At 35.9% G+C, this 15,051-nt stretch overlaps 2 protein-coding genes across 3 annotated transcripts in view; both read right to left on the bottom strand.

Annotated features, from left to right (window-relative positions):
* Window positions 1-2,927, bottom strand: part of LOC110464989 (nucleoporin NUP188 homolog) — a 40,736-nt gene extending 37,809 nt beyond the window's left edge. Inside the window, exons 1-4 of the mRNA XM_021520525.1 lie at window positions 2,859-2,927; window positions 2,624-2,681; window positions 1,260-1,333; window positions 403-484 (exon numbers count right to left, since the gene is read on the bottom strand). Coding sequence (XP_021376200.1) covers window positions 403-484; window positions 1,260-1,333; window positions 2,624-2,681; window positions 2,859-2,905 — 261 coding nt within the window. The 5' untranslated portion in view covers window positions 2,906-2,927. The remainder of the gene's footprint in view (window positions 1-402; window positions 485-1,259; window positions 1,334-2,623; window positions 2,682-2,858) is intronic.
* An 8,395-nt stretch (window positions 2,928-11,322) lies between these two features.
* The window catches only part of LOC110464996 (neural proliferation differentiation and control protein 1-like), a 69,098-nt gene continuing 65,369 nt past the window's right edge, over window positions 11,323-15,051 (bottom strand). The window contains exons 7-8 of one of the 2 annotated variants that reach the window (XR_002464565.1): window positions 11,961-14,035; window positions 11,323-11,925 (exon numbers count right to left, since the gene is read on the bottom strand). Coding sequence is in view for 1 of the 2 variants with exons in the window: in XM_021520535.1 (XP_021376210.1) it covers window positions 13,949-14,035 (87 nt within the window). In the remaining variant the exon portion in view is untranslated. Of the gene's footprint in view, window positions 14,036-15,051 lie in introns of both variants that reach the window. The other variant, XM_021520535.1, reaches the window with a different exon arrangement.

The raw sequence follows: 15,051 nt of genomic DNA, 5'->3' as shown, positions 1-15,051 counted from the left end.
CCCGCCCTGGCCCCAGGGGTGGGGGTAGGAATCCCAATTTTACAATTTTGAAGCCTCATCTACCAAGGATGATTCTGACCAAGTTTGAAAAAAATCCATCCACTGGTTCTTGAGAAGAAGTTGAAAATGTAAAAGTTTACGCACGACGCACGACGACGGACGAAAAGCGATTGGAATAGGTCACTTGAGCAAAGCTCAGGTGACCTAAAAAGCTATAAAAAGATTTTTTGTGACAAAATTCTGAACCCATGCATTTTCTTACATTTTTTGTGGTACATATATGTATGCTTCTGATTATCATTTTCACAATAATTTGACAGATACAATACTTAATCAGGTACATTTGTATATGGAATTTTATCTGAACACAAAAATATCGATAAAACTGATGCTGATATCTACCAAATACTGGCTGATCTTCTGTACCAGATCCTTGTGTAGCTTGGAGAGTCTCTTCCCTTTGAGCTGTTCTCCTGCTATAGTTCTATATATAGAATATAATGACAACACACACACACTGACACATTCAAATTTCAGAGTGACAACTTTTGTTAATTAAGTCTAGAACTGTTTTCTGTAACTGTTAAAATTTTGTACAGAACATTGTTATAATGTTATTTTCCCATTCTCAATGACATAGCAATAGGGGTCTCATTGCAACTCATAGTCACAATTTGACCTTCTTATTAAAAAGTCCATTCACAAGAAAAATTGTTGACAATACATTTATTTGATAAAATTGTGCTTACCACCAACATCTATATTACTGAAAGATGTTAACTCACAATTTTTGTCATGAAAAATGTTTTTGTATATTTAGAATACCGGACCGGTATATGTATTTTGAAGATTTTTTTAAACATTTTGTGACAATTTTTTATTGACAATGCCTAATGATTGGTAACGCAGTTACACATGAACATACAACCGATCATACAGCAATTCACATTTATACCTAGCAGTTTGTCAGTGAAGGAAATTTAAAAAAAAGTTATAGTGTCAAACAAAATTCAACAATAGTATTACCAAGTATGTTGGAAAATCAGAGCAAAACAATCCTTTTAACATTCATGGAAAACACAAAAAGGTGCTCATTACATAACTATGTAGGAACCCATATTGGAGGATGGGTACATATATATGGCAAATGCAGTACTCAAATAAATCGAAAAAGCTGTAGCAACCTGTACCAAGTTAACATACAAAATACTTATCATAATTAAAAAGAAGCTTTGTCTAAGAGAATACTATACACTTACACTGGTTTTTTATAGAATGATAAACCTTCCAATATCTTTTTTCCATTTCTTGTCAGTTCCCTGGACACCAACTCCTTCAGAAGTAGAACAAACAATTAAATTTTAATTAATTTAAATGAATTATCATCATCTATTAACCCTGTCATACATAATGATGAAGTGCAAAGATGTTAGATTATTGATTTTTACTGTCATATATATGCTGCTGTATTTCAGACATATAACAGAAAAAGCACTGTGATGTAAGCGACTGTTCTCATCTCTAAAATCATTGAAAATTTTAACCAGTTTTTAATCCAGGTTACATTCTAGACCATGTTATGTTTGCTTGATTTTAATTTGTATCCTTTGCTCGACTGTTAACGTAAAGCTGCACATTAATTCAGGTAAATGGATAACATATTTATATATATATAAAGAAACAGAATGCACCCTAGCCAATTTAAATGATAGCAAGCAGTTTATATTTAATTCCATGAATTAAGTCGATCTTCTTAAATCCATTGGCAATTTTATTGTTTGCAATGATCTTAAATTGTTCAGTGCATGTTTTTTTGTCAATTATGTGCAGTAATTCTGTGCTTATATATGCATTTTAGGCGTACAAGTCTTTGACGTGTGGCAGATTTTGATTGTCCATAGGATTATATATGGGCACCTTCTAGCTTCGAACTAGAGGGAATTTCCCTTTAGCCCAGTGGTGGAGCATCCAACTAGGAAGTCTGGGATCGCGAGGTCAACCTCCGGTGGAAGCACACTAGTACTACTTTCTTTCCTGTTACAAATGGTGTCTGTGGCCCTCCGTGGTGACAAAGAGTTAGAACCTAGGTTAACATTGTGGTGTTCGAGGGCGAACACATTTAAAAATGGGGTAGCTAGTGGAAGATTTTAATTGTACATATGATTGTGGTCGCCTTCTAGCTTCGAGCTAGAGGGAATATAGGTATAATACTGATTATTCTTTCATATAAGAGACTGCTGGTTGGCAATTTTTTTTATCTGTTATGTTTCAAAGCAGTGTTACAAGGTGCCTTCAAAAGTATCTCCCCATGTATATGTTAAACCTCTAACACTGTTGGGAGTAGGTTTGTATGCAACTTTTCTAACACAGGAGCTTTATAATTATAATAAAAAACAATTTGGCAAAAATCCAATATTGAATTTAATGCAAACAGTATCCCATATATAGTTTGAGACTTATAATAGGACAGTTCACAGTTACTTTAATTAGCATTGCTCTAATTACAATTGATAAACAATATTTCTGTGTAAGGGAAAGGCAAGTAAGTGATCAGTACAAGAATAAGAAAAAAGGGCACTTTAATGCATCGATCGCGACCTCTGAACATGTTCCTGTATATTACCTTGGGGCGGAGAACTCCTGTTCCATTTATTAACTGCCATAAAGATCTATTTCCAAAGCTGCAATAAAGTAGACAAATGAAAGTATAAACATCAAATTGTAAACAAAAATCAGCATAAATTTAGCTTTGTTATCTACGTTTCTTGCTCGACAGGTTACAGATAGAAATATTGAAACAATTAAGAATCGTCTGATTATGTCTTAACAATCTTTAATTTATTTCGTATTGAAGTTACCTGTCTGGTTTGATAGAAGTTTGATTTGAAACTTCAGTGCCCGCCATGCTTTCATTTTCCAACCGGAAGTCTCTTTGTCATGGTAGCATATTAGCGGAGTCGGAAATATATCAATCCGGAATGTTACAGAAAAGAACATTTTATGTACTGTTTGAAGACAACCCGATTTTAAATAATTTATACATAACCACTAGTACAAGTACATATCACAAGTGAGAGCATTACAATTTGACGGCACTTTTAAAATATCATATTCACAAAAGTCACAAATTTAAAAAAAAAAAATGGATACTAACAGGCACAGAAGTATAACTGAGCTCACTGTTAAGTAGGCCTATATATGCTACAATGTATTTTATCATGTATAATTTGCTTTGATTCCGTGCAATGACGCGATTACAATTTTATTTATTTAATTAGGATGCTAGTTATAATAGTTCAGTCTGCAACATTAGGCACTAGTCCGATCCCCACGACTAGTAAATTTAAGTCTGGACTAGTATTGAAAATATTCAAGTTAACTAGTCCGACCGGACTAGTGGCAATTTTTTTCCGAAATAATGGAAATATTATTAATTGTATACATTTTGCACAATAAAGCTTGTCACAAGTTTTAATCCTATCGTAAAATACGGTATTCTGGAGCAATCCACTTCACCCATAGCTACAAACCGGACAAAACTCCTGGATGTATGATGCGATGGTAGTCTTCTTCGACCTACTACCAATCATTGTGGAGACCTTTGAAGACTTGACCTCAGCATGTGGCTGGAACAAGGAGACCATCACTACAGCTAGAAGCTTTGTTCTTGCCATTACACAGTTTGAGTTCTTATTTACCGTAGTGACCATAAGCAAGGTGTTAGGAGTTAATAAAGATAGACACTTACATTGAGTGACACTATATTGTGACTGTAAATCAATCTGATAATGATCAATGATAATGAGAAAAACAGGGATCTTCTACCAAGAAACGGAAACAGACACTCTCATTACAAGTCGACGTTGTGTTTGTTTTAAGATAATATCGAGATAAAATGTAGAAGTATCTGCCATGTCTTCGGTCTAGAGTATACAAACGGTGTGGTCAGTAATATCTTTATTATCTAAAGACAACATATTATCGATATATCTGTAAATGAAATTGAAGGACCTAATAGATTGTTGATACATGTCCTGATAAGCTTTTTGATCAATCAAACTCATATGAAAACTAGAACATGTTTGTAAAACTAACATATCCCCATCTCATGAATTGATGAAAATCACAAATGGATCGAAGTTTAACCAAAGTCAGTGAAGTGGAAAATATAGGTTACAGCGGTCTAAATGTCACATTGTCATGACTGTTAGGTACTCCTAATGACATATCTGCAGGTATATATACAGTTTAAGCCTTTTGATCGGAATTTTATGAAAGTCGAATCTGCCAACGCATCGCTAGATACTTAATAGTATTGGTATCTTGCAACAGAATCCACCAAAGACAAGATTCCACCGTACTCCATATACAAATGTACCCCAATCATTTCTTACAGCAATTCTAAACCCACTGCTTCAGAGCTTTACTCGCGCATACGCTACAATTTTGTTATGCAATCCCATCCAAATGATCCACATGGACTCGTTGTAACTGGGAATCTAAATATCATTCATAAGCTAATGAATGCTACGATCTTTGCATAAGGGGTCCTATAAGTTTCGAGAGACTCTATCAACTGGAATGTAAGTTTCAAGATACTGATGGATTCTGTAGCAGACAACACCAGACAATATGCAAAATGAGAGCGTGCCGCACTTCACAGTCAGAGTTGGTCACATTTATCAGGGCTATCGTTCGATAAAGAACCCGTGGCTTGAAATAAAAATTGGAAGCAAAATACAAGTTTGTATTCTTGACACTTTTGTCAAAACCACATTCAACGATCTGCATGATAAGAATGTCGTCGTGTCTGCATCTAATAACTCAATCCTTGTCTGCAAATAATATTACATTTTCTGCTGGAAAAATAACTATTTATTGACTACGTCGATCTAATGGCACTACAGACTTCAGCCGGTTTCCGTGATCTTTACTTACAGCATGACCAACAGATACGGCTTATAACTAAGCTGTATGATTAGCGGGTCGATTTCGATTGTTCTATTGTGAACTTTCCCTTTATCGAAAGTAACATCCCAGTTCCCCTAACCACGGTGTTTGCATGTCCCAATGAGATAAGTCGACATTTAAAGATCAATCTCCGGACAACATGATGTCCGTGACAGATGTCGACTACTGTCGGAACAACTTACCACAGGTTTTCCGTGACAGATGTCGACTACTGTCGGAACAACTTACCACAGGGTTTCCGTGACAGATGTCGACTACTGTCGGAACAACTTACCACAGGGTTTCCGTGACAGATGTCGACTACTGTCGGAACAACTTACCACAGGGTTTCCGTGACAGATGTCGACTACTGTCGGAACAACTTACCACAGGGTTTCCGTGACAGATGTCGACTACTGTCGGAACAACTTACCACAGGGTTTCCGTGACAGATGTCGACTACTGTCGGAACAACTTACCACAGGGTTTCCGTGACAGATGTCGACTACTGTCGGAACAACTTACCACAGGGTTTCCGTGACAGATGTCGACTACTGTCGGAACAACTTACCACAGGGTTTCCGTGACAGATGTCGACTACTGTCGGAACAACTTACCACAGGGTTTCCGTGACAGATGTCGACTACTGTCGGAACAACTTACCACAGGGTTTCCGTGACAGATGTCGACTACTGTCGGAACAACTTACCACAGGGTTTCCGTGACAGATGTCGACTACTGTCGGAACAACTTACCACAGGGTTTCCGTGACAGATGTCGACTACTGTCGGAACAACTTACCACAGGGTTTCCGTGACAGATGTCGACTACTGTCGGAACAACTTACCACAGGGTTTCCGTGACAGATGTCGACTACTGTCGGAACAACTTACCACAGGGTTTCCGTGACAGATGTCGACTACTGTCGGAACAACTTACCACAGGGTTTCCGTGACAGATGTCGACTACTGTCGGAACAACTTACCACAGGGTTTCCGTGACAGATGTCGACTACTGTCGGAACAACTTACCACAGGGTTTCCGTGACAGATGTCGACTACTGTCGGAACAACTTACCACAGGGTTTCCGTGACAGATGTCGACTACTGTCGGAACAACTTACCACAGGGTTTCCGTGACAGATGTCGACTACTGTCGGAACAACTTACCACAGGGTTTCCGTGACAGATGTCGACTACTGTCGGAACAACTTACCACAGGGTTTCCGTGACAGATGTCGACTACTGTCGGAACAACTTACCACAGGGTTTCCGTGACAGATGTCGACTACTGTCGGAACAACTTACCACAGGGTTTCCGTGACAGATGTCGACTACTGTCGGAACAACTTACCACAGGGTTTCCGTGACAGATGTCGACTACTGTCGGAACAACTTACCACAGGGTTTCCGTGACAGATGTCGACTACTGTCGGAACAACTTACCACAGGGTTTCCGTGACAGATGTCGACTACTGTCGGAACAACTTACCACAGGGTTTCCGTGACAGATGTCGACTACTGTCGGAACAACTTACCACAGGGTTTCCGTGACAGATGTCGACTACTGTCGGAACAACTTACCACAGGGTTTCCGTGACAGATGTCGACTACTGTCGGAACAACTTACCACAGGGTTTCCGTGACAGATGTCGACTACTGTCGGAACAACTTACCACAGGGTTTCCGTGACAGATGTCCACTACTGTCGGAACAACTTACCACAGGGTTTCCGTGACAGAAAGTCGCAAGTTTGATGAACACAATGGACAAGATTTTGGTCGCCATCATGATCTTGTTGGGAAATGGTTTTTTTCTTCGTTTGTGCTCATTGTTTTTTTTTGTTTTTTTTTTGTCACTTACCAGTTCTTGAATTTTATCCCGATTTACATGGCGGTTGTCGTCGATGAAGAAAAGGAAACTTCTTCTGGAACGCATTCACTTTGTTCTTTTTTCAAGTGCCTTCATGAAAAACTTGTTGATATTTTACCCCAATTTTGATTTTACCGATTTTGCGTTCGGAGTGCGTTTTGGTTTACGTTTTTGTTTTTGTTTTTGATGAAAGGGCGTGCAGTTTCAGGGAAATGGTTCTTAACGCAAAGTCTCACCAAAGTGAGTGAAGCGGATATGTAGGTCACAGTGTTCTTAATCTCACGATGTCTCTGTTTATAAAGTTCCATTACAATATGACTTGTATTATCAGAGAAATTGAGCTTTACGCAAAGACTGATCAAAGGCAGTGAAGCGGAAAATGTAGACCATATTATCGGTCATTGACCTGCCTGGTACACGATGGTGTAGTACTCTGAAGATGATGTCAACGTATCAAGTTCAATGACTTCTATTATCAGAAATATGAAGCTTAACTTATAGTCTAATCAAATTCAGTGACGCGTTGACTACTGAATATATATTGCAGATGCTGATTTTGACCTAAGTCTTTTGCTTCATTGACTTGGTTAAGAAGCTGTTATCTTCATGTAAGGTTAAGCAGAATTGCCCTCATCTATATCTTGCCTACTACAAGTGTTGTGTTGATTATACTTGCATCAATTGTGTATCTAGGGTTGCTCTACTAAATGCATATTGCGGATGCTGACCTATAGTTTACGCTTCATTGACTTGGTTAAGAAGAATTGCTTTTATCTATATCTGCCTACTACAAGTGTTTTTATGTGATTATACTTTCATCAATTGTGTATATAGGATTGCGAAAGCTGATTGTGACCTATATTTTACGCTTCATGTTTTTATTGACTTTTGCACTGCGAGCGGAGGATCTTGATGGCAGCGTCTTATGGTAAGAATGGCGTTGTGCTCCTCAAGACGTATCAGCATGTTATATAATAAAGAGATATGGAGCTGGACGCAAAGTCCCAGGCCACACAAGTGATGTGCGGTAGGATTGACGGACAAGGCAAACAATTAAATTCCCTCCACTACATCGTGACAGGGACATAAGTTGGTCAAGAGTCACAATTTATCCTATTGAGTAAGTAAACACTCTGCTGAAAAATCACTGAATTCAAACAATGATAATTGTCTACCATGAACTAAAAAAATCTCACAATTTCCTCCAAAGTATATTTTATTTGTCATGTTTTTCATAATATATTCTCTTAAGTAGTTCACAATAATGTATTTGTAATTAACATTCGTCTTTCGAGAGAGAGAGAGAGAGAGAGAGAGAGGAATCAGTTACACAGGAAGAGAGTAAAGGCGTTTCCTCTGGTATGATGTAAGGTGGGTTATAGAGTATAGGAACGTCTGATGTTCTAGTAGAACAGACATGTTTTAGGGAGGAAAGGGTGCTAAAGATTGATAAAAAGATCTTTTGAGTTCTTCAAAATCAATATTCCATTATGAAGTCGTCTGTTCATTGCGTCACGATGAACTATATCCCTGATTTAACGGTACCGAGAATGCCGTACACAGGATAATGGCTTGGTTGTGCAACGATAAACAAATAGTGTATTCTTAAAGGATTAGGGAGGTTTCTGAATCCTATACAAGCTAGGGAGGACCGTATCTTTATCACTAACCGGTACTCGGAAAGACAGCAATACAGAGGCATGATTAGCTAGAATATAGTTTTACAAACAAAAATGGAAAATATACATGTATAAGGAATTGTTTTGGTTATTAAGCAAGCCTCGTTCCTTATTTTGTTTATGTAGTATCTCTAATAGTGTTTGCATTAAATGAGAGAGTTATTTCATGTTTTGCCTGCCGACACCGCTCCATACTTATAATGCTGATTGTTGAGCGTTGTTTGGGCGTCGGAGTCAAGCAACACAAAGTCATGTTTGGTTTTCATTTTTGATTTTAAGCTATATATTCTTTTCATAATGATTTATCGTTGGCCTGAGAGGTTTAAACCACTCCGAATGTGAATCCCATTCAGCATTCTCTTGTATGGCCCACTGTCTGCGTAGTCCTCCCCTGAACCACTATGCTATATTACAATTCACATTGCAATTGATTTTTGAGTCAACATATCATGTTTCACAAATCACATTTCCCCGATCACGTATTACTTGTTGGGATTTTACTAAGACCAGGCAACCATTTGAATGCAAGTACCCTAATTTGTGTTTCAAAATGTTGCGTCACTTTTAAGGAAATGTTTAGAAAATCGGAGCAGGACTTGTACAGTGTACAATCCCGTAATGGTAATTTGTCTTTTCATACTGATAGGGTACATGCTTCTGGAGGAAATAAAGAGCGGGTAAACCAGTCTTAGGTTTAGAAGTGATGGCTAACAGACCGCAGGTTGCACCGCTCTGCATATGGTGTACTGGTCTCTTTTTTCTTGTCAATCATGCTGGTTCCTAACTCTGGAATCAATGCATTCTCTATTTTCTAACAATTGCTAAAACAACCATATCCTTGGTTTCAATTTCTAGTAAGAATGTTGGTGTTACTATACATGGTAATGGGTTAGTGTTACGGGGTGGGCGTTTTAATAAATAAGCTTACAGCCAATCTGAAGCATCACACACATCCACAAGGTAACCATCACTCGGTTGTCATAGTTGTTCTTGGCTTAACTGTCAACAGAGAATACTCAGATTCTGGTGGTGGGTTCTGAATTTTGAAAATATCAGGGTCTGATTTATAATTTGTGCATGTGCAGCAGCAGAATGAGTATTTGATTTATAATACAAGTTACTATATAACTTAGTGTCAAGAATTCCTCTGAAAATCATCTGACCCAAATATTTGTTTTAGGAGGGAAGGGGAATCTGCGAACAGAGACGAGGGGGGCACCAGCCGAGTCATCTTAATATGACACCATTTTAGCATCCACTAACAGGTGGAATGGGTAAATATAACCGTCCCTCTGACTGCCTGTAGGTTTGGATTGCTATATGGCTAAATGTCTTAATATATTCTGAAAACTGAATCTACGGTTTCGTCTCATTGTGGCTTAGCGAGTTGTTTTCAGCGGTTTAAGAGTCGAAACCGTTCATTTACACTCTTTGCTCGACAAAAGAAACAGACGTCTTCGTAAGCTCGCAAAATAATTCTTCAATTACTGTTGGTGTTAAAACAAACATAGCATTTTTTTTGTATATGTTCTACACATATATATGAAACATGGTGACCTCAGGATACGATGTAATACTAGCTGTTCAAGTCAATGGTACATTTTTTTTAATAACCCGTTTCCATTCGATGATTACTTCTTGACCATATAGTCCAGCTAATTAAGACTTAAGCGGGCCACAAATTTGTAAAATTTTACATCTCTTGTAGAGCGATATTTACTAGGTGCCACCAGGCCGAAGGTCGGTTACTAATCCTTTATCTTAATATCATCTTTCTTACATACACACAGATATACTCACATTAAACAAACACAATTTTTTTTTCAAGTTTTATTTCATATGTAAAATTTTGTATTAGATTATTTCATGTATAGACTTCCCAATAAAACTATCAAGTGTTGGCTAAAAACAGGAAAACATTACATTGTACTAGCATTAATTTATTGTTGTTGTTGTTTCTGAAAGCATAGGGAGAGACAAAACAAAAAGCAAAATTTGTTTTTAAAACTTTCAAAGGATTTCATTTTTTAATGTGTAATGCATGGACTTATAAATCTTCAATTTTAAGAAGTCGAAAAAAAAGAAAGAAAAAGAATGACATCATTTCATACATATGAATAAGAAAAGATAAACAACATTTTATCGATTACAGAATACTCNGTTACATCTGTATAATTTCAGAGTTACATCTGTATAATTTCAGAGTTACATCTGTATAATTTCAGAGTTACATCTCGTATTAAAATGTATAATTGTGTAGTTAAAATTATCAATAGTGAGCACTTTTTTGTGTGAACAAAAAAATATTAAAATTTTAAAATTTTGCCAGAAGTGTTAAATGTGATTCTATCTATATTAACTATGTATCTGACATAATTTTCTGATAGGCAAAAGTGTTCGAACTTCCTTTAATCATCTTACGTTACACAGCCTGGGGCTTTGCTGAGAACACTGTAAAGGGTTATTGCACATTTCACTCAAAAACACCTTGCAATTTAAATGTGCTTAATTTGTATAGGGAACCCATTTCAACAACTAAATATATTTGTATGTGTTATATGAATCAAAACCATTCCTGGAAATGAATATTTTTCTATACAAATAAAACTTAATAAATAGCACATCCTATCATTGGTTAAAAATAGATATTAGTTTCTGTTTTCTTCACTCTCCCCTTATTTAACATTGTCTATGTACTAATGGACAAGATATTTCAGTCTAAATTTTAGTGAATTAATCCCTCTGTCCAAATACAAACAAAGACTGGTGAATTCATTCAAGTGAAGAATACTTGCATCAATCACAAAATTAAAGCAAGACTAACATAAATACAAACTATAAAGATTAGAAATGTTGGAAATAATGGACAGTTTTAGAACTAGAAACCTTAGCCATGACTACAAAACCTATATTTTGTTTTATTACATTAATACACCATTGATTGCCAGAGTAATACTGAAATAATATTATTCTAAAATACATATCTTTGAAGGGGTAAATACAAGTTTGTACCTGTAATTTTGTAGACATGAACACACATTTTGAATTGGAGGTCAAATGTGATGAATTGTTTTTGTCAATATTAAAGCATTTCCTGACCTATTACAAATAACAAAATAAAATCACAACATAGAAAGTTTGACCATCTCTTCACCCACACTGACCTTACAGGCAGTCATTGTGGCCTTGCCCAAAAACACCACAGAATACCTCTATCCAAAGTGTTTTGCCCATTCTACAACAACATAGACTACAATCAACTTTTCATTTACTTTTTCAAACTTCAGCAAATACATTTGCTTCTTTGTTTGAAAAAAAAAATCACAACCATCAACAAAATATAATATAAACAATAATTAAGAAGAAGAATGTGTTTTCCATTAGCAATGATTCTACCAAACCAGTCCCCATGACATCTGTTTCAACTGTTTGTACAGGTCAAGAGTCGTCCCTATAACACCTGTTTGTACAGGTCAAGAGTCGTCCCTATTACACCTGTTTGTACCGGTCAAGAGTCGTCCCTATAACACCTGTTTGTACAGGTCAAGAGTCGTCCCTATTACACCTGTTTGTACCGGTCAAAAGTTGCCCCAGTTTAAACCTGTTTGTACAGGATAATGCAGTACCTAAAGGCCACCTACTTTTAATCAATCAGAGAAATAACTAAAGCTATATATATATATATATATTTGTTAAAACTTAACATAGATGATACAGACATAAATCAAAACAGAATTTTGCTGACATGACAAAATAGTTCCCCTGCACTGAAGCCTAACATTTTTTAACTGGTTAAGTTATATAAGCACTCCCCTAATTTGGAATTATACACAGATATCAAATTTCCTGAAAATGCTTTTTAACAGAATTACAGCATGTGTTGATAAATTTCTAACAGGAGAACATCACTCCCAATCGCACTGGTGATACAAATATGTTGAGTGGAACTACACACTGAGATTAACATCAGATTGTCACCTCAAATAGAAATTCTTGTAATCTAAGCGTGAAATATTGTGTATAAAGAATGACATGGAAGGAATTCGGAAATATATAGGTTAATTTTAATAAAGCATAAGTTTGTATGTAAAAAGAAGAGATTAAAGAATGTTAAACAAAAATGAGACAAAAAGATAAAAGTGCGAGATCAATTCTACGAGGAATACTTAATAGTTAGGGATTTCAGATAATAGAGAAATGTTTCTAGCTCTAAAGATATATTCTAGTTGATCTTTGGAATTACAATACAAAGTGCCATGTCAACTAGTGCATCATTCTCATCAACCTTCATCATCAGCCTCCTCCTCATCATCAATATCATCATTAACATCATTGCATTGAACAGTCAAATATTGTAATCTTTGGAATGCATTGAGAAAAAAGTTCATATGTATAATTAAACACAAAAAAATAATCAAAACTTGATGAAGTACTGATCTAAAGATCTTAGAAAATATCTGAGCAGTCTATATCAAAACCATTTCAACCATGAATCTATCATGGTAATGTGTAAATAGCATTCAGAAAGTTTCAGATCTAGAACAAACATACCTATACCCTCATATAGATTTGGATGTCATGGCTTACATAAAGAAAATTTAGCAAAATTTCCAAGAGCATTTTCCTGCAGTGATCCAGGCTTAGTAATAAGTAAAACAGTTAGGGTGATTTAATCATGTTGTGTAATTTTGTGACCTTGTGCGATGTACAGCTTGTCAACCCAATTAAACAAAACAGACTTGTCTGTGTATCAGTTAGTCAAGACTATAAGGCAAAATTGAGTTGGAACAGCACAATTTTTTAAAAACACATGTGCAGTGCAATGAACACAAGATATTGATAAAATTGCAAGTTAGAACATTATTTTGTGCAATTAAATCTACAATGTATACAATTCATGTTCTTCAAATTAGAAGAGCTCACAAAATCAGTCAAACCTGAACTCTTCTATTTTGAAAAGTGTTTTGGGTATACCGTGAACTATCAACTATAAAAACAGTAAAATCAGTTTTGACATTTGTATAATTTCAGGTAGATTCATAGTACAAGTCCATACAGCTAAATAAAGATATTGTAATTGCCAAATAATTTTGAATAGTATTATTGTCTCTTTACCAAATTTTATACCAAACTTAGGTATAGGAACTGCAGGAATGTTCCAAGTATTGACATGTTATATTATTGTAAGTAATTGTTTTGTTTTGTTTTTTTTAAAAACAGAAATTTTACAGTTTACTGATGCAGTATGTTTTTACTAAAAACCCAATACCAGATCAAATGACAGGGATAAAATGACTAATCAATAAATATCTCAATCACAGAGCACTTTTCTAAGAACAACAAAAAATACATCCCACCACAACTACATATGTTTTACACCCACTAGCTAGAGCTAAGGGAGATAACTATAGTAACAGCGCTTCTTCAATTCTGAAGATTGGTGCCCCCTCACTGGGGCTCCTTAGGGTGTTCTGGACCAGGAGCTCCAGAAGTTTCCTCACTGAATAAAGGATTTCTTACTTCCATTTCCCCTGTCTGGTGATAGAAAGGAAAAAACATCATTAAGTTGAAGTGAAATTGTTGACAGAAAATATTATAAATAGGAAATTAATTATGTAGTAAAATTTATTGATTACTTTCCCAAGACATGTGGATAAACTGATGTAACATGTTTGATTGCATGTTCCTAAGCATCACAGGTATGATTCTTCTAATGATATTATAATCTGTTTGTTACATAATTTTCCAGTTGAATGATTAAGATTGAAGTGAACATGTATTAATTTGCTTTATTTCAGTTATCATGACTTCTATATGAACAGCCACACCGAGGATCCATTTGTGATAACACATAGTATAGTGGAAACTGTGAATGCTAAAGAAAAATGCTCAACTGTTCATGTTTCACTAATCTCCCTTTGGAATGATCCAAACTGTTCATGTTTCACTAATCTCCCTTTGGAATTATCCAAACTGTTCATGTTTCACTAATCTGCCTTTGGAATGATCCAAACTGTTCATTTTTCACTATTCTCCCTTTGGAATGATCCAAAATGATCATGTTTCACTAATCTCCCTTTGTAATGATCCAAACTGTTCATGTTTCACGAATCGCCCTTTGGAGTGATCCAAACTGTTCATGTTTCACTAATCTCCCTTTGGAATTATCCAAACTGTTCATGTTTCACTATTCTCCCTTTGGAAAGATTGTTTACTTTCCTTTATCTGAGAAAAGCTGTTGTTTGGTATCAAGTTCACTGACTTCAGCTTTTCTCAGATAAAAGAAAGTAAACAATCTTTCCAAAGGGAGAATATTGAAACATGAACAGTTTGGAATGATCCAAACTGTTCATGGTTCAATATTCTCCCTTTGGAAAGATTGTCTACTTTCTTTTATCTGAGAAAAGCTGAAGTCAGTGAACTTGATACCAAACAACAGCTTTTCTCAGATAAAAGAAAGTAGACAATCTTTCCAAAGGGAGAATATTGAAACATGAACAGTTTGGAATGATCCAAACTGTTCATGTTTCACTATTCTCCCTTTGGAAAGA

The sequence above is a fragment of the Mizuhopecten yessoensis genome, unplaced genomic scaffold (genome assembly GCF_002113885.1).
Source record: "Mizuhopecten yessoensis strain PY_sf001 unplaced genomic scaffold, ASM211388v2 scaffold11045, whole genome shotgun sequence".
Lineage (NCBI taxonomy): Eukaryota > Metazoa > Mollusca > Bivalvia > Pectinida > Pectinidae > Mizuhopecten > Mizuhopecten yessoensis.
The sequence above is the reverse complement of the archived record's forward strand: the minus strand, read 5'-3'. Positions and strand labels throughout refer to the sequence as shown.